Source organism: Cottoperca gobio, unplaced genomic scaffold (assembly GCF_900634415.1).
Source record: "Cottoperca gobio unplaced genomic scaffold, fCotGob3.1 fCotGob3_192arrow_ctg1, whole genome shotgun sequence".
Taxonomy (NCBI): Eukaryota; Metazoa; Chordata; class Actinopteri; order Perciformes; family Bovichtidae; genus Cottoperca; species Cottoperca gobio.
This window is the reverse complement of record NW_021166834.1, coordinates 182117-207220: the sequence shown is the minus strand read 5'-3', so window position 1 is coordinate 207220 and position 25104 is coordinate 182117. Positions and strand designations below refer to the sequence as shown.

At 42.3% G+C, this 25104-nt stretch overlaps 1 protein-coding gene across 1 annotated transcript in view; it reads left to right on the top strand.

Annotated features, from left to right (window-relative positions):
- The first annotated feature begins 1267 nt into the window (after positions 1-1267).
- Positions 1268-25104, top strand: part of LOC115004824 (IQ motif and SEC7 domain-containing protein 2-like) — a 115263-nt gene continuing 91426 nt past the window's right edge. Inside the window, exon 1 of the mRNA XM_029426523.1 lies at positions 1268-4025. Coding sequence (XP_029282383.1) covers positions 3286-4025 — 740 coding nt within the window. The 5' untranslated portion in view covers positions 1268-3285. The remainder of the gene's footprint in view (positions 4026-25104) is intronic.

Genomic DNA, 25104 nt, shown 5'->3' with positions numbered 1-25104 from the left:
TTAATTAAGACCCCCATCATCACTGTTTATTTTGTTTTTTTCTTTTAAGCAACCAGTTTTTTTTAATCTATAAACCTCCTGCTCAATGAGGCCAGACTCTTTTTGGCTCATATGGGAATCTGCTTGAGCTAAAAAAATGAGTAAATCCGGAAAATAATCCTCCACTTTTACTCCGTGTTGGTTTTTTTGTTGTTGGAGGAAAACTCAACATTTCACTGAGTACATTTTGTTTTCTGGCTGTTGGTCAGAGTAAAACCAGGGATGCGCTGCTGTCTGACACACACTCCCTCTTCACTAGCACTGTCTTCTGCCGTCCCTGCTTCCTGCCTGTCTGTCCTTCCTCCTCTCCCCGACTTTACTATCTTGGCATCACTTGGATGCATCTGACTTTTCTTTTTTTACTCCATTTCCCAGAAATCCTGTAATATAGTTAAGATATGTCTTCTTCTTTGTGGCTGGAACATCAAAGTGATTCCAGCTCGATGGAGCCATCACTCTTTTATTAACTTGTTAATGAGAATGTTTCATGTTTTAATTCATTGCAGTTCTCGTACTCGTGAAGCTGAAGTTACATCCAGTAACTGCTACTTTTCTTTTGTTTGTCTGAACGTACCAGCGGAAACTCTCGGTGCTTTTGCAACTTTGCACATTTTTGCACTGCTCAAAACTGCACAGCTCTCATATTGTACACATTTCTTGTATTATATTTTCATATTCTTATTGTTTTTGTCTTCAATTTCTACATTCATGTTTCTTGATTTTTTAAATACTTTTATTTTAATTTCTCCTCCTATGTTTACATCATGCACCAATTCACCAAAGAAAATTCCTCGTATTGGAAAACCTGTTTGGCATAAACCAAATTCTGAGTATGATGGACGATTAGAGTTTAGAGGATTGTGATGTTTGATGACAGCAGCTTCAGCAGTATCTGTTTCCTTGTGTACCAGAGCAGCTCCAGTCTGCAAATGTGTTCGTCGTCCTCGCCCGTCAGAGGCACACGATCCTTTAGTGTTGATAGGCTATTACTGGTGAAGTGTAACCATTAAAACAGGACTCTCTTTCAGACTGTAGGACTAAAAGATTTAGAAACAATCCTATCATAGCCTTGACAGGGCTTACCTTGGGATGTCATACAGGACGCTGCTATGACGCAGCCCTCGTAGTGTTTAATGTTGTGTGACCTTAGCTGTGAGAATGGCTAGCTGCAGCCTGCGTGTGACTACCAGTAGCAGTGGTGAAATGTATTGTGTTTAGATATTACATTGACATAGTGATGAAACACAGGATGAAATGGGTAGAGATGGGCGGAAGATCTAAAACTGAGTGAGAAAAAGAGAAAGCAGAGAACGAGTGTGAGACAAAAAGAGGTGGAATAAGACAGAGGAGGGATGGTGATAGAGTGTAGGAGGAGAGGCTTATGGGGTGTGATGATTTTTCTTGTCTCTGATGGTTTAGACAGAGCATGTCATTGGTATTTATGGGCTGAGAGACCTCACACTGATAGCAACCACAGAGAAAGAGAGAAAGTGTATGAAAGAGAACTACATAGAGGAAGACAACAGCACATGGAAGGAGAGCAAAAGAGAAAGGAAAGATCAGGAAAAAGATTAAGAGCGGCAGGAAAGAGACAAACAATAAAAGAAACAGCAAGAAGCAGGTGAACACATTTAAAATAAAAGCAAAGGTAAGGGAAGTTAATGGACTAAAAGAGAGAAGGCAAAGTCAAAATGATGAAAGAAGGAAAATAAAGAGGAGTTTCTCACGCAAACGTTGTGAAAGTATCATGAGTTGATATTTCCTGTTGACTCTGCCTCTCCTGTTTTACAACCTACAATCTTCTCATCTTCTCTTTCTTTTGTTCTTTTTCATGTTACGACTGGATGACATGAAGGATCTGGATATGCCATCCAGCGGGATGATAATGACGGTGAATCCCAGATGCTTCACTATATCAAGGAAGAAGACAAACATCTGACATGACATTTAACCTTTGCGCATCACTTCCTCTGACAGACCGACTGCAGGATGACGAGCTGAGTCCTGCAGGTGAACCTTTGGACCAGGAAGAGGTGAACCTCTCCTCTTCCAAGTTCGTCAGAAGATGATCTTCGACAGCTGTCCATTTTCATTTTGTGGAGCTTTGGGTTATGTTGATTTGTCAAGGTTTGGTTTCAAACTCTTTTGTTGATGGAGAGGGTCTGAACTGAATTCTAGCCTCTTTTCCTGCTCAGAAACTCTTGATTTGGAGCATTACCACAGGGGTTCTGACCCCAGGATTTTATTATGAGGCACAACAGGGAAGCCGGTGGTTAGTCAGCTTGTTTGGGAGTTCCTACATGGTCCTGCAGACTGCATTTCTGCAGCAGCACTTGGAAAAACACTTGTATTGGATGCAGAAAATGTATCCCTTGTAGCCGGGCTGGACAATCTTCATTCTCTCAGCGATGATAATGTGTAAAACCTTTGATACAGAGGGACAAATGAAGTCTCTGTCAGCTATGGTCTCCAAACCTGCTTCTTGGAAACCAACGTTCTGATCTTCTGCATGGAGTGCAAAGAGTGGATACAACTGGCTCACTGACAAACAGAAAGATAAACTGTTTTTGTGGGGGGGGGGAGACTATCTCTTTCTCTATATTTGTTCTGTTTTTAACCGTCATGGGTCTGAACCCCAACAGAAACACCTGACTGAACCAGGGGATGGTCGACGACTCGATAAACCTCTCTGATTGGAGCCAGCGAGGACGAGGTCCATCTTGATTTTCAAATCAGAACTCAAAGAAGAAAAAGTCCTCTCCCCCCCACTTACCTCTGGTGGGGGGGAGGGTGAAGGATACTTTAGTTTTTAGGGTGTAGGGCTTAGGGCCATAGGGTTTAGTTTTGTAGTTATTTAGACATTAGGTTTTAGGTTGTAGACTAGACAGTAGAGTACATAGTAAGGCTCTGGCTCTAGTTAGTAGTAATTGGGTCCAATTTATTCTCTCTTGTGTTCAGGCTTATTCAGTTGGGCCAGTTTTAGCCTTTGGCCTGCGAGCTAATTTATTTGTGTCACCAATCTACTAGCCCCTGTGCTATCTAACACTGAGTTAGCCTTTGGCTCTGCACCAGCTGTAGCTGTGACTCAGGCAGCATTTCGTCTAGTGCAGAAGTGTACAACCTGGATTTACCAACTATAACGGCCAACAGCATTTAGGCTTTTTCGTTTAGAATTTAGCATTAGTGAACCTTGGTCACTTGCATTTAGCCCATTAGCCTGTGTGCTAACTGTCAGACCAGCTAGTCATGGATGCTAATCAAGGCCCAGGCCAGGGAAGCCCAGAGAGCCCTAACCGGGCCGTGGAGTACCTTCTTGAACTCAACAACATCATCGAGAGCCAGCAGAAGCTTCTAGAAACTCAGCGGCGACGAATCGAGGAGCTGGAGGTCCAACTGGAGCGGTTGAGCCAGGAGAACAAGGACCTGCGTTTGGACCGGCAACCTGTTGTTCCTCCTCCACCTGCTCCTCCTCCCGAACCTCCTCTCCCTCCTCCTCCTCCGCCGCCTCCACCAACTCAGACCCCATCGACATCCATTTCTACCAAGAATCATCACCACCACCACCACAACAGCCAATACCAAGCTCCTCCGCAGCCTCCCTCCTCCATCCCCCTCCACCACAGCCACCACCACCACCAGTATCATCATCAGCACCACCACTCCTCCACCCACCACTCTTATAACAGTTCCAACAGCACCGGTACGACAGCGATCCCGGTTCCTGCTCCGTCTTCAGTCCCAACCTCCATATCGATCCCCACCCAAATCCCAGCTCCGATCTCTTCCCCAGCCCCGGCTCCACCTCCCCCTCCTCTGATCCCATCCAGGGATCAGCCGCGGGCCCACAGCCGGCTGACCCGACTGCCCTCCACCAGCACGGGCACCAACACCAACTTCGTGGAGAAAGAGAAGGAGAGAATTGAGCGCATGCACAGATCCAACGCCTCGAACAACAACCACGCCCACACCCTCCACCACCAGAAATCGTAAGTTAGAGTTTAAGGTATACTTTCTAGAACCAAAGCCAAAGATAGCACGAGAGGAAGGCAAACCTCATCACAGCAGTGGGCTGAAATAAACAAAGTCTACCTTCAAAATAATGCTGGCAACTTTTACCGGAAACCATCTAGAATGAGTTTCTAATTCAAAATATCTGGTTTGGATGGAAATTAGCTTGTAAATCTTGGGATGATGTTGGTTTTATTTTGTAAGAAAAAATGACATGGGATGCCATAATGAATACAGCTCAGTTATATTGAGAAGATATCAAAGAGCTCCCTCAGATGCATTCTCCTTCAAAGCAAAAAATGAGATGGTTGGTACATTGAAATTCTTCTTATGAAATGTTTTGTCATTTCTAAAGGGGAACATCTGCCTCTAAACCTTGAGTTGACTATTATTGAACTCCTATTAGTGTTAATATGGCATCCTTTCACTAAATTTCCAATCTCAAACTTGACCACCAGTTTTTCATCCCACTGTCTGTTTTGCCAAAACTCGTGTCAATCTTTGACTTTGGTAGCAACTAATTTTTGCAGCTTTTCTCACGCAGGTTTTATGCAAGCCAAGAAATATGTGCAGACATGGTAAATATGACCTGAAAACATATGTTTTGCTTGATTCCTTGCTGGCAAGAAAATGCAAGCAACAGAGAGCTGTTTTGCTGAACGTGATATATTGCAAAGCGTTTACAAATAGGGGAGTTGATTTGTCTAACGTTGAAGTGGTTCTTCCTCCAAAGGAGACGGGGCAGCTGATGCCCCTGTGCTTTCCTTCTGTAGTGAGAGAGTGCGATTGGTGGGTGTACATGGTTAATAAATATTCATCCTTTTATCAGCTAATAGGGCTACAGAGCGAAAGGTTGTAACAGGAATTTACATGTTGCAGGAGAGCAGGAGTGCGTGAGACTCCAGAGACAGAAGAACGTAACGACGACAGCTTCTCTAACATTGATCATTAGTGGAGCACAGGCTGAACGGTGTTATGTAATAAGTATTTTTGCTAAGCAATAGGATTGGTTGTCCTCGCTGAGACCATAAAGAAAACGCTCTGTGCTTTATGTTTAAGTGAAGTTGTTGGCTGTACTAATCACCATGGTAACACCAGGTAGCTCAGTAGCTTTTGAGTTTCGCTCTTGTTTTGTTTTACTCAATACATGTTCAGTCGAAACTCTGTTCGCTGCCTAGAATTGGCTTTGTTGCCTGGCAACCCTATCTAAGGAGCATCCTATCTAGAAGTGTTGAGAGCGACGGGGCCGTGTGCTGCCACAGGCAACAGGATGCAGCGTTGCAGTTGTCCCATGCTTGTACCAGGCAGTTTCTCTGTAACTGGTAACACTGAACCGCCGTGTGAAACGCTGGTCATTGCAATTGCTGTTGCTATGCAACTGTGAAAAAACCTGTTTGAAGGACAACACTTTCGCTGACAGTTGAAATGGTTTTAACTTGGCTCGGTGCTTTGCTAAGCTCCCAATGATGTTGGGAACATAGAGCTTCTGCTCCTCTCCACCGCTAACGGAGAGCAAAAGAAGAGAGGCTCCCGGCAGACCTGCAGAAAATGAAGGCTGGAGAAATGCAGTGATGACTCATGGAGACAGATTTAATAGTACTATTGCTTTGTCTTATTAGCTCTCACACATGCAGCCAAAAAGTTAAATAGATTGTACACTGAGGTAGTGTGACTCAGACTTTCACATCTGGGTTCATCTTGAGGAATCAAAGTGCATGGGAAAAACTCCTCCAAGCCCTGAGTCATGGGACGTTCAGGTACAACTGATATCATCAGAAAGAGCTGACCTTAAGCTGGCCAATGATGTAACAGGCAGAGAACAAGGATGCAGTCCGACAGCAATGAAGATAAGGCTGATTCTTTATGAAATCACACAGTACAATCGGCTGCTTGCTGCCTCTTCAAGTGACTGAGTGTGAATCAGTAAATCCCACACTGCACTGGGGCAGATTATGGCACAGAGGCATGACAGCATGTTGCAGAGCTGCCTACACTGGTTTCTGAGTGATTTCATATTGGGCATGATGCAGCAAAATGCAAAACACCTTCACACAGATTTATTTTGCAGCACCTCAGGCTGAAGCAGTAAAACACAAGACACACACACACACACACACACACACACACACACACACACACACACACACACACACTCATCTGAAGGGATGAACTGTGAGTGTTGAGTCTCAAACTTTTGTCACACAGATATGTTCCCTAAATAGTTAAGTATTCATTTTGATTGATGGGAGCCATATTGAAATGAAAAACCTCACATTTTACGTACACACTGTGACTGTGATTTGTCTATTAGGCTACTAACAGAGCAAGATCAAATACCGGCAATTGCAAACATTGTGCCTTACACTCTGTTGTTCATAAATCTGTCATAGTAGCCATTTTGGATTTAACATGTAGATCAAGCTTTGCATTTGACATGTACAGGTTCCCCACAACAAATCTGCAGAGGTTATGCTTCATAGAAAACTACTTAAATTAAGTGTAAAAATGTGGTTACCACAGAGTGTAGCCGCTCTGTGATTGGCAGCACATGAACTCACCGCAGCACCACAGCAAGTGTCAACTGCTGTGTGCAGTCGACACTTGAAGTAGACATGTTAACTGAAGTGTAGTAGAAATAATAAAAAATGCAAAACACCAGTATGATCCTAAACGCTTTTATTAAAGATTCAAGAGTGAAGACAAGAGGAAGTGAACTCACCGTCCTATCGTTTGAGTGTTCAGCAGCATCTTAAGGGAGGAAGAGTCTGAACACACAAATTACATATTTGCTAATGTTGATATAAATATAAAGTATAAGTGAAGCCTTGAAGAGATGTCGTGCTTTACTCCGACCACAGCGGCAGTCTGGTAGTAAACATGTCTGGTAAAAATACAATATTCATACGAGATACTTGCTATTTTAGATGTGTTTGTACTTGGTGAAGGATATATGTAGTAGTTGCTGCTACATACAGTACATACACATGTAGGAGCAGAGCCTCTGCTGGTACTGATGGTTAGTGAAAGCTTCAGTATTCAGAGCTCACATGTGAAGACATGTGACTGTGACTGTCACCATCATTAGAGTCATCAGTGCTGTGACATCGTATTGATCTTATTGAAGGGAAAGACTGATGGAGAGCAGTTATGGTAACAGAGGGAGTGATGTTGTTCTGCAGTGTGGGTGTGGAGGAGTCAGAGGAGTCAGATCTGTAGGGTTACGATGGATGAAGAGAACAGAGAAAAATGGTGCAAAAGAAATTTAAAGAGGATGCATCATTCACTTTTCTGTTCTCTTCTGCAGGTCCCCTCTCTCTGTCTCTGTTTGTCTGTTTCCTTCCTTCCTTCTTTCTTTCCTTCCTTGCTTCCTTGCTTACTTCCTTGCTTCCTTGCTTCCTTCTTTCCCCATCTCCTCCTCCACGCTGCTTTACCTACAAAAAGTAATGCACTGTGATTTTTGTATATCCCACAAAATCAAGTTGTATGTATTCAATGTAATTGTGAACCAGGAAGTATAAAGAACGATGAAGTAAGGAGGGAACCAGAATTTATTTATTTGTCAGGTAACTTCCGTACTTAAGTGACGCAACTATTTTGAGCCAGTGGGACTTATTTGGCACGTAAACTCGCCTCTTATGTAGTTATTTTAACCCAAATCACAATCTTTTCAAACCTAACCATGTTGTTTCCTGTGAAGATGGAAGGTTATTTTAAAAAGACTGTAACTAGAGGAAATTGACACATGTTCTGGACATTCGTAGGAGAACGCACATGAAGGAGAAATGCATATGAACCTGATGTTACGCTAATGCTACTTAAAACTAAGACTGTAAGAAAGTAATTGGAGCCAGTGGAGACGGATGCTAGCAACAGTGCTAGCTTAGCTACCCTCGTCTTTCACGTGACCATCGTCTTGCAGGTCATAGCGCTCCCCGGAGATGCTGCTGTATGGGCTCTGCGTATCTTTCCTTTGCAGGAGAAGCAGTGGAGTTAAAGGAATACAACTTATATCTGGTATCTGCACTGGAACAGATGCAGATCAGCCAGAATGTGACTGATTACATATTTAGCTCCTTTGTCAATATCATTATGAAATGTAGTGTTTCCACATCGGTGACATTCATTCTGTCGCAGCGGTCATATCATCCCTTCACTTCCCTTTAGAAAATACAGATTATAAATGTGTGTAGAGGAGAGACCTGGTTGTATCTCAGTCATTGGTATCAGCAGTTGAGTTTTAAGGAAGAATTGTATTGCAAGATCAATATGTTTCCTCAGATTCATCATATCACCTAATTAAAGGAACATTTAAGCAAGATGAGCCGGAAGACGTTTTTTTTTAAAGTAAAAGATGGATACAATTTATCATGTGAATACTTTCTTTACACATTTTGATCACATTTGGTGGAGAAATACAACAAATGAAACGACAAACTGTACACATGTCATTTACACCTGGCTGAGACCTGATGAGTGTGAGCCACAGCACAGATCACATCCCTGCTGTGAGCATCAGCGCGTATTTTCCCCCAATCCAGATTACATATCCAGATTACATATCCAGATTACATATCCAGATACAGGTCACATGTTCATATCGGTCTCGGCCTCATCTAAGAGTCTTTTCCTGCTCATAGCAACACAAAAGTGGACATGATGTTGACACGATTTTAATTTTGTACTCCAGATAGCATCTGTGTCTCTCCCCTCTGTCTCTCTCTCTCTCTCTGTCTCTCTCTCTCCCTCTCTCTCTGTCTCTCTCTCTGTCTCTCTCTCTCTCTCTCTGTCTCTCTCTCTCTCTGTCTCTCTCTCTGTCTCTCTCTCTCTGTCTCTCTCTCTGTCTCTCTCTCTGTCTCTCTCTCACTCCCTCTCTCTCTCTGACCCTGTTTTTGTAAACAGCTGCTGACATCTCGTCCTCTGTGTGCTGATGACGATATCAGGAGTGTAAATGAGCTCGGTCAGCAGTGTGTGTGTGTGTGTGTGTGTGTGTGTGTGTGTGTGTGTGTGTGTGTGTGTGTGTGTGTGTGTGTGTGTGTGTGTGTGTGTGTGTGTGTGTGTGTGTGTGTGTCCTGGATACAGTCCTGCCAAGTGCAGATGCTCAGCCAGCATCTTCAATATGTTAAATACATAAACAAAAATCTCCCGTTTTTTCCGACAGCTAATGACACCTTGTTCAAATGTGATGTTTCTGGTGATTTTGCACTTATTTTACTGTTCAGTTGCAGCACTGTGTGTGTGAGTGTGAGCTAAAAGGCTTAAGTCAGTAGTTTATTGGAGGTCGACTGAAAGCACCTCATCAGCTAATAGCTGATAGTCCCGAGCTAAACATGTTTCCACCAACAAACGGCATCAATTAAAGCGCTCAGATCAGGCAGGAGGCCTATTAAAGACGAGCACACGGGCTTTTTAATGAGGTCAGTTCACACAAGGTGCTGCATACGTACGCTCTTAGAAACCTCTCAGATGTGTTGCAGCTTCTGCTTTTCATATATCCCAGTCAGCAGATGCTGACATGTAACTTTGAATCTTGTTTTTCCACATTCACTCAGTGATTTACTTGTAAAAGTTTGTAAAATCATGTAACGGGTTTGGAAGTATCTTTAGAGTTGTGTCAAGTGAAGTCAATTTTATTTTAATAGCCCTGGATCACAATTCTCTCCATCAAGCAGCAGCCTGTCCTGTCCGATTACACTGTTGACTTGTGATAAATAAACAGATTTAAAGTGTTGTTCAGTTCTGCTGCTTTCTGCTCAATTATAAACAAATTGCTTGTTGAATGAAAAAAAAAAAAGTTCAAGTAAATTATTTCTAACATTCTTTAATTGAACAAATTGACGAACTGAACACAAACTAACAATAAAAGTTTCAGTTTTCTACTGATTTGCTCTTTAAATCTGCTGAGTGAAATATTGCAACCCTGCCAGATGTGTATCATGTGAGCGGACATCGCAACAAGCTCAGCTTAAACACTTCACATAAGGAAAAACTCCCCGAAAAAAACCTTTAAATTTGAATTATTGATTCTCATCTCGTGGTTTGTCTTCCACAGTGGAGCTAGCAGCAGCATGTTGTGTATGATCTTGATGTAAATACATTAAAAAGTTACAATAGCTTTGATATAATGACCATGAACAATATAATATGTCTCCGATACTCAGTAGTTTACTTGTACTGACTAGGTACTCGTTTGTGAAAGCTTTGCATCCTTTAACGTCTGTCATCAGTAGTTTGTGATGAAAGCTCCTCTCCACCTCCACGTCTCCCCCCCCCCCCCCCCTCCCTCTCTCACCCCCAGTTGGAAGATTAAATGTGTCTGGATCAATGTGTTAGAACCTGCCGCGGCCATAGATCAGCTTGTTTATCGATCGCTCATTGATCTTATTTAATCCGTGACTCCTATTTCTGAGGTGTGCGTCAGACCAGCTGTAGATTATCAGCAGCGTGACTCATCACATAACGCATGAAGGCAACGGCCAGAAGTGACAGTTGGGACGAACACTAGAAACAGGAAGTCATTTGGCATTAAAACAATTGATGATTAGTTCTTTAATTTTCATTCACTGTGCCATCAGTGCTGGTTTTCATTTGTTTGTTTAAATGTTATTTCTTAGCAAAGTCAGTGAAGTCCTTTTTAGCCACGTAGCTCTGCCACTGCAGGTCAGTCGGTCCGCCTCTTCGTTCTCGACTGAAACATCTTGACAAATGGATGGATGGCAGAAGCTTTAGTGATCTGCTAACTTTCCTCCAGCACCACCAGCAGATCCACGTTTTCATTTCTCCAATACTTTGGTTTATGACCAAATACCTGCAGAACTAATGCTATTCACATCAGCCTCAGCTGTACTCCGTGTTTAAGTAGTTAGCAAATGTTAGCATGCTAAGCTAAGATGGTAAACATGGTAAACATCATACATGCTAAACGTCAGCATGTTGTCATTGTGAGCATGTTAGCAGAGATGTCAGAGATGCTTTCCTTAGTCTTTCCTTTAAAAAGGCCTCGTGGTTCAGAAAAGATTTTGTCCTTTTTATTTTTAGGTTTATTTGAAAGAGTTGTTTTTCTAAGTGGAACACGGAGCATCTGGAGGAAAAGACGGACAGTCTGAGGAATCACAGGCAGCACACGATCAAATGAAATCTCAAGTTCTGGCTGTTTTTAAAGAAAGGAGACAAACCTGATCAAGAGTCTTTTCCTAAGAGTGCTTTATCATTTCGTCTTTTTCCAGTTGTTTCTTTAGTTTGAGTGAAACATCTTTAAAATTATCTTTTTATTAATTAAATGAACTTTTAATCACATTACACCCTTTCTTAAATCATTTCCAGTCCAGTGCAGCAGGTCACAAAAACTCAAAATCACTTCATAGCATGTGTCCCCTCCGGCTCACCGTAGTCACCCTAAAACTCACACAATCTCATTAGTGTGTGTGTGTGTGTGTGTGTGTGTGTGTGTGTGTGTGTGTGTGTGTGTGTGTGTGTGTGTGTGTGTGTGTGTGAGAGTGTGTGTGAGAGGAGTGAGATGATATCAGTCCTGTTGATTGATGGTGTAATCATTCTACAGCTGACCAGGATGTTGTGACACACACACTCTCTCCCTCTCTCACACACACACGCACACACACACACACACACACACACACACACACACACACACACACACACACACACACACACACACACACACACACACACACACAGCGTCATGTCTCTCTCCCTCCCTCCGTCAGTCCGTCTGTCTGTTATATTTGGCAACATGGAAATGAGACATGGAGCCGGCTGGTGGAGGTGAAGGTGGTCCCCTCCTCCTGGAGGAGGGATAAATGCTGCGTTGTCATGGCAACAGCTCAATAGGCTGAGCAGGAAGGAGAGTTGGTTTCATAACAGCAGACACACTCTGCAGTTTTTTGCATCGACTCGCTCATACATTTGCATTTTTCGCTGAGTCGCTCTGATGCAGAGGGACATCACTGTGACCGAGCAGGACGCTAACAATGCTAGCAATGCTAACAATGCTAGCTCATCGACTCTTTTGGCCTGAATAGCAGCAGGTTTGTCATGAAGCTTGTCCACATTAGATATCAACAGTTCCCGGTCACATGTACTTGTAAGTCATTGTTCATATTCAATGACTTCCAGCTCTCTCCTGTAAGCAGTTCAAAAGTCCGCTTATGAATCAAATGTGATAACGTTTGAGACATGGGAACCCCCGTCGATAATTTAATGATAATACAGGTTTATGGCTATCGCTAATTATCATTAGTGCAGCTTTTCGTCTTCAGTAATCATTTATTTTCCACCACCACCCACATGTGCTTTTATTACCGCCGTTTGTCAGCAGGATTACAGGAAACACTTCGACCCCAATGTTCATGAACCTTGGTGGAAGTGTGAAGCATGGCACCCGTTACATTGTGTTGCGGATCTGAATCACTACACTGTTACATTGTTTTCCTCTTATGGAAACAGCTGTGCTCAGGGCTCTTCTAGTTCTATTCATGTATTTATACTTTGTCACATACACAAAAGTTTATATGACACGGCTGTCATATTGATGTTTGTCTTCTTTCTTGTGAAGTGGTGCTGAACTGTCAAACTGTACAGAGGCCTCGATATTAACGTTGGTCCCATGTCAACTGAGGACTTTAGAATTAGCACTAATAATAAAACCCGTCTGTATTCACCCGAGTGATAAGCTTTTTAATAAATGTTCATTTGTAAACGTTTAGTTGCATAAAAGCACATGAGCCAGCGTGTGAGTCCTGTTGTAAAGGCTGGTGTTTGGCAGCAGATCTCACAGCACACAGATGGCACAGAGAATATTCTGGCAGCCAGCTGATGTGAAGGTGTGAGTTTTATTTCACAGTGCGTCCGTCCAGCAGACTTTAATGTTGCTGAAGAGAGAAAACAGACACATTGTAATGTTTCAGCGACAATCGGGAACTTTAATTCTTTACCTTCTGGATGTTCAGACCTCCGTCCTGTGAGACAGCACACCAGCGCTACCAGCGCTATGGAACTACAGCGTAGTTATGAGGCTGTGTCCTGACACATAGTTCATACTAGAGAAAGAATCTGCATTTGATCCAATTTATTTGAGCCAATAATGATAAATTTAAGTTGGTCCAGATCGAGCCTGATGCCAATACAAAAGTAAAATAACAACAAGTAGCCTCCAACCATATGAATAAAGAAGATGGGATTAAATCAAAGACATTCAGATGCTCGTGGATCATTTCCATCTATCACTTCTGATCAATCTCACTTTTGTGCAGATAATCCAAGTTTGTGTTCCAGGGCGTCTTCTTCAGCTAACCCTTCTGATCGAGCTTCCTGCCCTCTGTGGCCGCTGGCGGTGAAACACCCATCGCAACCGATATTGGTGAGAACTGCAGTTATCGTGTTGCGTTGTTCGCAAACGATTCGTTCAAAAGAACTGAATTACTTCCCTGAAACGATGAGTCGAGCTCTTAATGAGTCTCTGCTTGTTTGCATGAATCTACCTGAGTGTGTGATTCAAGTCATTCGCTGCCTCCTCCTTTACAAACATCGGTTCTCAGCTACCTGGTTAGCGAGTTGAACTGAACGTTTGGCCGTGATTCAGTTGAACAAATCTTTTTTTTTAAACGGTTTCCAGTGATTCAGGACTCTGAAAATAACTGGTTTGCCCCATGTCCCAAAAACAAACGTATGCAAACTGCACAAAGTTCAGCTGTATGTGTTTTTAATAATGTTATCGAGCAGTATGTCACAGCCTCCAAGAGAAACACGTGCAGGATGAGGACACAAACATGCAGGGACAGCTGGATGTGTGAATCATCACCTCTCTGACTGACTGCAATCAAACATTTTCTTTATTTCCCTCCATCCAGTCGTCTGGAAAGGACAAACAAGTACAACATTTAAGAAATGTTACCACGTGTAGTGGAAATGGGGCCACACTGTGTTTGTGTGTATATTGAGGCCAGCAGTGCAGTATCTCCTGTGTCGTTGGTAGAAAATGTCTGCTGCTGTGCGTCTCGGTCTGATGACATCGGCGGTAATCCATCCACACTACTGCAAAACCCGAGAGGACAGTCGCACTGCATGCTGGGAAAGAAGCTGCCTGCGATCTCACACAACGTTGTGAGAAATGCCTTTAACTCATGGACTGTTCTGGACATTCTTTGAAGACATTAAACTGCTAATGAGTGATTTAAGTGTGTTTGTTCTTTACATAACTGCCCTCAACCTGCCCCTTCTAGTGATGTCCTACATTTCCCAGAATGCCTGTTGATATCCCCCTGAGAGTGGGGCCGTTCAGCTTTGGATCACATGTGTAGGCAGAGAGACAGGAAGCAGGCGTGATGTGAGAGTCCTGGGGTGCATCCATTACCTTGCTTCACATCTTCCTTCCCCTCACGTGCGTCTCTTGGGGATGAGGATGAGATGTGAGGACAGAGAATCCTCAGTTGGGAAATGGAATATTTTTAGTCATTTGAGCGTCACTTTTAAACAACGTCGTGTGCACAGCTGTTACACAGTTTAACGCTAAATAAATCCCAGTTTGTCTCCTGGAAATCTTAGATTAATTCATTTCAATGTAATATTGTCAAACGGCTTCACATTACATCAGTTTAGCCTTAACTTTTAAACGGGTGTATTATATGAAATCATTTGCAATGCATTGTGGTCAAATGTCTGGTCTTTGGGTCTATTCCCTAGTGGATTTTTCAATTATGATTATTGAACATTTTGTTCAAGAATGTTTACGGTTGATGTTTTAGATTGAATGTAAGTGTCAGATAAACTACAGATGGACTGTGATTGTGTGTCCCTCACATTGAAATAATAATATCTCTGCTACTGATTATTTCATGTGGTCTTTCTTTCGTAATTGTCACTTTAAGCAAAACCTTTGGAGGAGTCGTGCTTAACATTTCTACCCAGCATACATGGTCAAAGTAGGAAATGTAGGATTTTGTATGAATGTATTAAGTGGCATGTAGCACCGAGTAGTATAAACTGGTTCTGGTTCCAGTCTGTGTTTTATTGCAACGGAGGTTTTCTGCCTTTCTTGAGGAAAAAGTCCAATAATTGTAATAATGTCCTCCAGACCAAACACAAGATCGGTGACTTTGTCTGGCACACTGAAGAACAAGACTACGTCACGTTTGCTCCCGTTAGTGAAGGTGACGAGCGGGACTCGGCTGTCTGTCACTGTTTCAGTGTCGGTGTGTAAAAAAAGAAGCTTCAGGTCACAAGAGAGAAACAATAAAAAGAAAGACACATATGTGACGGCAGTCAGCGAATCCTGGACGACTGCCACATGCAACATCTATATGTGTCCCGATAGACCGTCAGCACGTGCGTCTTTAAAGGTAGCATCAACCTAAAACACTGTGTGAAGTTCTCCAAACTTCTTCCAGCAGTAGCAGCTGAATCATGTGAGACTTTGGATGTTTACCAAACGCAACCGACAAATCCTGCTCACGGTGTCTTTGAGAGTCCAACTTGCTTCTCTGCTGAGCAGTGAGTTGAACATTTAAAGATTTATTCTATTCCCCAGAACTTTAGTGGCGATGCAGAGCGCCGGTTAGCCTGAGCACAAGGTTGAGCTATAGCACAATCTGCATTATATGCAAATCTTTAAAGCTCTTTTAGTTTGTCCGACATCAACCAGAGCATGGGGACATTTCAGCCGTTCTTCCATCAGTGTGTGATTCACGAGAGCTTTCTAAGACTAAGAAGCATCCAAGCAAAGTTATTGTGCTGAGGACATGGCCACCAAGTCAAAACATCTTTCCCTCGTACACTGCGCTGAACCTGCACTGCTGTGAAAGGAGAGAAAACTTCTCATCTCTTAATGATAATTTAAACCTGTAAAGTGCTTTAAAGATTAGACTCGTTCCTGACAGGATAAGAATCAGGTGCACACACACACACACACACACACACACACACACACACACACACACACACACACCTGGTTAATTGGCACTGACACACTACACAATACTTAACACAGAACAGACTGATGCTGAGGACAGGAACTCGGTCGACTGCAGGTGTATGCTGCATGAGATCTGCTCTTTAATTATATTAGATTATTATTATATTAGAGTGAAACATGAAGCGTGACGTGTACGTGAGAGGAAGAGGAGGACAGTTAGCATCTACAACTAGTGGATCGCCTCACGTCGCATTCTCCGGTTAAGTTTTTAAAAATAAACATTTGGCCGTGTGCTGACTCCTGGTCGGTGACCTTTGACCCCTTCCCAGTCGATGCTGCGACCTGTTTTTGGTCTGGTGTTCACAGCTGATTTTGTGTGCTTGTTCATCGGGGTATTTTCAATATAGCTGATCGAAAAGTCGATTGACAGAAAATGAATCGGCAGTTATTTTGATCAACTTTTATGCAAAAATGGCAGAAATGCTGTTTTCAGCCTCTCAAATGGAGATGTTCCTCCTTTGTTCTGTTCTGTATCATATTAAACGGAATATATTTTGTTTATAAACGAATAAAACAAGACATTTAAAGGCATCACTTCAAATTTGAGAAACTAGGATGCACATTCTTCAATATTTACGATTAATTGAGAACATGATTGGCAGATTAATCCATATTGAATTCAACTGTTGCAGTTTCAGCCCTATTATTAAATATTGCCTGTTTGTGCATGTTTCTCTTTGAATTCGCTTCATTTCCGTCTATTTGCAACATTTGATTCCTCCTCACCTCAATACCATTGGGAATTATTGTTTTATGTGATTCTTTTCTTCTAGAAGGAACACGACGAGCAGTCTGTGGATGAATGTGAGCTACAGTATCAGCTAGCTGCTCAGAGAGTGTGACAGCAGCAGCTCAGTGCTACGTGTGTGTGTGTGTGTGTGTGTGTGTGTGTGTGTGTGTGTGTGTGTGTGTGTGTGTGTGTGTGTGTGCGCGTGTGTGTGTTTGTGTGTACGTGTGTGTGTGCATGCACGTGTGTGTGGGCTGCAGCAGTTCTGAGTGCCGCAGGCTTGTTGAATAGAGCTGCACTGTAGTTAAATATCAGCACCTGTCTGTCTGTGTGTCTGTGTGTCTGTGTGTGTGTGTGTGTGTGTGTGTGTGTGTGTGTGTGTGTGTGTGTTTATTTGGTCCTCTGTTTGCTGCCGTGTTGCTGTGCGTGCATGCACTCACTGCAGTGTGTGTGCGTGTGCGCGTGCGCGTGTGTGCTGCAGGGTAAACTAGGCTAGCTGATATGAATAGAGAAGTGATGAATTACCTCTCAGAGCCGAGCCGCAGGACAACACCCTGGGGTCCAACTGTGTGTGTGCGTGTGTGTGTGTGTGTGTGTGTGTGTGTGTGTGTGTGTGTGTGGGGCACTTTCCAGATGTAACCCAGTGGAAACAGTGAATCAACTGTTAGCAGCAGTGGAGGATCTATTTAAAACACACACACACACACATACATATGTACTCACACACACACACACACACACACACACACACACACACACACACACACAGACGCATACACACAGTCCTTGTTACCGTGACAACATGTTTCTTCATTTGCAACGGTTGCCCTTAACAACACTGTTGGCATGGCCTCCTTTCTGGAGCTGGTAAAACTGAAATGCAGCTTCTCTCAGTCAGAGACAGACGTAGATAGATATCTAACTACCAGAGACAGAAACCTATCTCTGTCTCACTCTCTCTCTCTCTCTCTCTATATATATATATATATATATATATAGATATATATATATATATATATATATATATCTATATCTATATAGATATATATATATATATATATATCTATATATATATATATCACCTCCACCACCACCTTCACCTCCACCTCCACCTCCACCACCACCACCTTCACCTCCAACTACACCTCCACCTTCACCTCTACTCCACCTTCACCTCCACCACCACCTTCACCTCCACCTCCACCTTCACCTCCACCTTCAACTCCACCTCCACCTTCACCTCCACCTTCACCACCACCTCCACCTTCACCTTCACCTTCACCTCCACCTTCAACTCCACCTTCACCTCCACCTCCACCACCACCTTCACCTCCAACTACACCTCCACCTTCACCTCTACTCCACCTTCACCTCCACCACCACCTTCACCTCCACCTCCACCTCCACCTTCACCTCCACCTTCAATTCCACTTCCACCTTCACCTCCACCTCCACCTTCACCTCCACCGCCACCTCCATCTCCACCTCCACCTTCACCTCCACCTCCACCTCCACCTCCACCTTCACCTTCACCTCCACCTTCAATTCCACTTCCACCTTCACCTCCACCTCCACCTTCACCTCCACCGCCACCTCCATCTCCACCTCCACCTACACCTCCACCTCCACCAGAAAGTCATCACTCGCACGTTGCACTCACAACTGTGTTGTTTCTAAGCGTATACAGATTAATGGATGTTCAGCATCATTATAATATATAAATGAGTTATTGACAGTAGGAACAACAGTTGGCTGTCATTTAGAAATCTACTGCACCACTAAAATAAGTATTTAAACTCTGAAGTGAAGCTTATTCATCGTAGTAAATAAATACTATGAAGTAGTCGCTTGTTCCTGTGTGTGTTGAACGTGTCCACAGATAGAAAGTGATCAGAGGAAGAATTATTGGGAAAACTGGCTTCAGTGAATTTTCTGTTCAGCCCCAAAACGTTTTCACGGTTGTTTGACCAATCAGCGAGTTGTCATGTCGAAAGGGTTAGGGTTAGGTTTAGGGTTAGGGTTAGGTTTAGGGTTAGGTTTAGGGTTAGGTTTAGGGTTAGGGTTAGGGTTGACCAAAATACATGTAAAATAAAAACCTTCCTCCGTGGTACCATCAGTCATAAGTTTGCCTTTTCAACAATCATATCTCTTCTCTTTGCTGTGTTTGTATCTGTTCCTTGTATTGTTCTCACTTTCCTCACATAAGGTCAATTAGATTACATAATGAAACGGAGTGATTTGATATTTGAGATAATCTTGCAGTTGAATATCTGATGTGCACCACCAGAACTCGGCTTAAATATGAAAACATAATGATTCCTCCAAAGTGTATGTGGTGCCTTTTTAATTAAAACCCTTCAAAAGTTGATGAGTGACGACCGTTTAACAGACAGAAGCAGTGTGTGTGTGCGTGTGTGTGCAAGTGTGTGTGTGTGTGTGTGTGTGTGTGTGTGTGTGTGTGTGTGTGTGTGTGTGTGTGTGTGTGTGTGTGTGTGCATGTGTGTGTGTGCATGTGGCAGTGACTCAGCGACAGGCGTACGTTATGAACTAATGAGATTGTAATCAGATGAGAGCGACCTGTAAGCCGAGGACAGGCAGGAGGCATGATGGGAAATGAAGGGATGAGTCCTCTGTCTCTTTATGCATCTGACATAGTAAAAGTAATAAGTTACTATTGACTCTGCTCTCAGTTCTATCTCACACATACACACATACACTCGTACACACACACGTACACACCTAGAGTGCCTCACTCCATGCTTACATAAGCTCTTTGACATTTTGAAATTGTACACTGTGATTATACACACACACACACTGAGCATAATTATTAAATGATTGTGTATCTTACATAACAGCTGTTAAACCCTCCCTCTGCTGCTGAAGTCTGTCCCTCCATCGTTAGTGGTTGATGTGTTGGTGTTGCACTGACTTGTATCAGAGTTAGAAGGTTAAACACTAACCCTGTGACGTCCGTTCAGCAGCACACCAAGGAAGTTGACGGTTTGTCTCCCGGCAACATCGCCTCATAGTTGTCACTCAACTGTTGTCATGGTAATCTCGAGGCTTAGTTACCGTGTTCACAAGTATGTAGGCGTTTTCTATCCTCTCCTGCCCGGCTGCTGTAGCCGTGTGTCATGTGTCAGACGCACGACGCCAAACACAAACACGATCGTGACAAACTGAGGTTTCTTTGGCAAGTCCACAAACATTTGATCTTTCAGCATTGCAGCTTCGCTTTGTTGTGTAATGTAATGTTTCCTTCATTACTGCTGCACAGAGGATAAGAGAAGGTCCACTGTAACGAGCTGCCCAATAACATTGGTGACATATGTTGACATCACGTGCAGAACAGGTCTCACCATGTGATCATATGTATTTGTTTTTACCATTTAGAAAGTAGGACCACGGACTTTGAGTGGCGTGGTACTTTTTATCTGAGTATTTGTACATTTATTGGAGTATTTTCATTGGACTTTATGCTTCTCCTCCACTACAATCCACAGGGAAACAATTTAGTTTTGACTCCTACTACTATACTACTCTTTATTACTATATGTACTATATATATGTATTTGATCGTTTTAGTTACTAGTTACTTTGCATGTTCAGATTAAAATAATTATAATATATTATTACGAAGATTTAATTATCTCGTGGTGAAATTCACAAGCTGCCCAGCAGTATTTAAAAAGCTCCACGTTAATGCATCAATAATTATAATTCAATAATGAGATATTCTGAGCTGAGCCCTTCGGCATGATGAGCATTTTTACTTTTGGTACTTTAAGTATACTTTGATTCAAATACTTTTGTACTTTTACTTAAATAAAGGTTCTGAGTACTTTTTCCACCCATGAAGATGACTCAGTTTAATCTTTGTGCACCTATACAGAGAGATTTCTTGTTACAACGGGACATATTATGCTAATGTTCAGGTTTGTTTTGTGTTTACATGGTTTAATGTTCAAAACACTCTTTGTTTTTCGCATACTGTCCGTCTGAATACACCTGTATTATGTAACGCAGTTCTCAAGTCGTGGGTGGAGACACTCAGGTATATTGTAATGAGCCTGTAATGTGAAACAGGAAGAAGAGGCAAATCTGATTGGTTTGTTGAGTCACATGTTTTCACAAACACTGACTGAGTTGTCTTATTTCACAGTTTGTGGGTTGGTGGGTTCTCCAGACACCCGAATGTATGTGCACGGAAAAAGTGAGGTTTTCATGATCTGTCCCATTTTATACAGCCCAATATCAAAAATCACAAACGTGCCTCAAGGGCCTTTACAATCTGTACGGAATAGGATTAGCCTAGCTTAGCACAAAGACTGGAAACGGTAGGAAAGTGCTAGCCTAGCTCCCTCAAAAACAGAAAGAATGTACCTTTCAATGACTCTGATACTGTTTACTTATAGCTACCGATCTACCTTTAAACTGTGAGTTTGTATTTCTACATGTTTACTCTTTGTCCACCGGTGTGTGCTAAGCTAGGCTAAACATGATCTTACAGGCACATGAACGAAAACTCAAATCTTCTCATCTGATTGTCGTCAAGACAGCAAACCGAGATTTCCTAAAATGTAACGTTTGTGTTAATCATTGACTGCAGTTTATTTAACAATGACTGAGTTATGAGCGCCATCTGTTGGCAAATGTAGAGAGGAAACCCATTGTCTCTTCTGGACTATCACATCACCAAGAGGGAGGCGAGAGGGTTGACATCCATCTAAAGAAACCTGAGCAGTGTTCATATGAAAAGTGTGGAATTGAGGAGATCAATTACCTCCAGCATGATGTCTTTAGTTTAGAGTAATTAGACTGAGGTAGCACTTAATTTGACAGTGATATAGGGATTAATGATCTAAAAATAACTGATGATGGCAGTCTGACCTGTGTCACATTCTGCAGCACCAGTCTCTCTCTCTCTCTCTCTCTCTCTCTCTCTCTCTGTATCTGTGTCTCTCGCCCTCTGCAGTATGGGAGCAGTATGGTAATGAATGGCTCCAGCATGCTCTGCAGTGGTAGCAGCTCGCTCACTCCATACTAATACAACTGGTACACTGCCTGGATAGAGAAAGAGAGGGAGGGAGAAGGGGATGGAGATTGGGGAAGAGGAGAGGGAGGGACGAGAGAAGTACTTTATTCTTGCTGAGGGCAGAGAGAAAGACCAAAGTAGGTTTAAATGTGGAGAAAGACAGAGAGATACTTACTTTCACCCTTGATGCGGAAGTTCACAGCTTTTTTTGACAACGGTTTGCTTTTAGGTCTAAAAATACAGAGAGATGTCTGTGCTGTTTCTGTCTTCTTGGTTTGGGATCCTCACCTGTATATTAAAGGGCCGGTCACACCGTGTTATCCTCCGCGCACCCTCGCGAAATAGGCTGTGCTAAAGACATACTGACTCCTCGCAGGGCAAGATGATAAACTACTGTAGCATGCTCGTATTATTAGCTGAAACACTGTAGTCCTTCGAGCTTCTCTCTATTTGCTCTGTACTCTGTGAACTAGATCTAGACGTTGAACTAGATACTAAAAATGTACATGACTTAATAATCACAAGTAGACAAACTTTTGTGCTCAAAAGTGCGTATTCATCCTCCTAAGTGACCGGTTAAAGCCGTTTTTAAAACCTAACCTCGAGAAAATGTCAGGGTCATAAAGGAATTTAGGATGTCATTTTGATTTACTGACTTTTTTTGTCTTCTACATGGTTACATTTTCAGATTAGACTGGAAAGGCGAATTTCTTTTTCAAGAGGCTGGGATGATTTGTTATTGTGTTTAGCCTAAGCATTGTTAGTTTTACTTTACCACAGAGATAATGAATTCAGGGTTTAGAACGGTCAATGTTTTATTTCTGTCTGGTTTGCCTCTGGGGTTCATAACAAGGCCAGCGTTAAAAAGAAAACTCACCAAGAACTGAATATTTCTAGGCTCCAGTTAGGGCCTGTTTTATATTAGCATGCTAACACTGAACAGAACCAACATCAGAATAAATGTAGAGGAGTTCAGTGCAGAGACACACTTACAGCTGATGTTATATAAGCTCACACCAGCACAGAGGGCCAGCAGGACGTTACAATCAGTTAAGTCTGTGTGTATGAACCTGAATTTACACTGTACACTCAGCACTGTATCACAGTGTGCATTCAGGCAGCGTGGCATACATCATGCCTGCAGCTACACACAGTGACGGTGAGTGTGCAGCCGACCAGCAAACTGTCACATCACAACGAGTGGGATGAAATGTGAGGAATAAGGTCTCAGCCTGGTGAAGCGTGCGGTCGCTGCTCCTCAGGCTGATCTGCAGCGTGCAGCGCGGGGATCTTTGTAGAAACGTTACAGGCGCCATTGCAACTATGACTTTCACCATGTTGGGAGACAAACGTTACAGATGGCAGCTGTTAAACCTGCATGAACACACGAGTTTAGGCCCCGGGATAACCTAAATCTAAGGTTACAGGAAGGCCAAGGCAGGCTTAACCTTGTTTCATGTTTTATATTTTTATCACAGTCAGGCTTGCCTCAGGTAGAACAAGAGTCCAACACACAACCTGTAGATTTTTGGTTACATTTTATTTTAATCTTGATGGTTTTTTATGTATTGTTAAAAAAGATGAAACCAGAAAAGTTGACTTTTCAGAGACACGTTGTTCACACAGGACAGAGACAAAGATAAACACATATGATGATCTTATAGAATATGATGCTTTGTGTCGATTAAACTACCAACAGGATATAAAGGAGGTAAAACATCTGCAGCAGGAACATGTAACACACACTTTAATGTAACAGGAACATGTAACACACACATTAATGTAACAGGAACATGTAACACACACATTAATGTAACAGGAACATTTAACACACACTTTAATGCAGCAGGAACATGTAACACACACATTAATGTAACAGGAACATGTAACACACACTTTAATGCAACAGGAACATGTAACACACACATTAATGTAACAGGAACATGTAACACACACATTAATGTAACAGGAACATTTAACACACACTTTAATGCAGCAGGAACATGTAACACACACATTAATGCAGCAGGAAAATGTAACACACACATTAATGTAACAGGAACATGTAACACACACATTAATGCAGCAGGAACATGTTATACACACATTAATGCAGCAGGAACATGTAACACACACATTAATGTAACAGGAACATGTAACACACACATTAATGTAACAGGAACATTTAACACACACTTTAATGCAGCAGGAACATGTAACACACACATTAATGCAGCAGGAAAATGTAACACACACATTAATGTAACAGGAACATGTAACACACACATTAATGCAGCAGGAACATGTTATACACACATTAATGCAGCAGGAACATGTAACACACACATTAATGCAGCAGGAACATGTAACACACACATTAATGCAGCAGGAACATGTAACACACACATTAATGTAACAGGAACATGTAACACACACATTAATGTAACAGGAACATGTAACACACATTAATGCAACAGGAACATGTAACACACACATTAATGCAGCAGGAACAAGTAACACACACATTAATGTAACAGGAACATGTAACACACACATTAATGCAGCAGGAACATGTAACACACACACACATTAATGCAACAGGAACATGTAACACACACATTAATGCAGCAGGAACATGTAACACACACATTAATGCAGCAGGAACATGTAACACACACATTAATGTAACAGGAACATTTAACACACACTTTAATGCAGCAGGAACATGTAACACACACATTAATGGAGCAGGAACATGTAACACACACATTAATGCAGCAGGAACATGTAACACACACATTAATGCAGCAGGAACATGTAACACACACATTAATGTAACAGGAACATGTAACACACACATTAATGCAGCAGGAAAATGTAACACACACATTAATGTAACAGGAACATGTAACACACACACATTAATGCAGCAGGAACATGTTATACACACATTAATGCAGCAGGAACATGTAACACACACATTAATGCAGCAGGAACATGTAACACACACATTAATGCAGCAGGAACATGTAACACACACATTAATGTAACAGGAACATGTAACACACACATTAATGTAACAGGAACATGTAACACACATTAATGCAACAGGAACATGTAACACACACATTAATGCAGCAGGAACATGTAACACACACATTAATGCAGCAGGAACAAGTAACACACACATTAATGTAACAGGAACATGTAACATACACATTAATGCAGCAGGAACATGTAACACAAACACACATTAATGCAACAGGAACATGTAACACACACATTAATGCAGCAGGAACATGTAACACA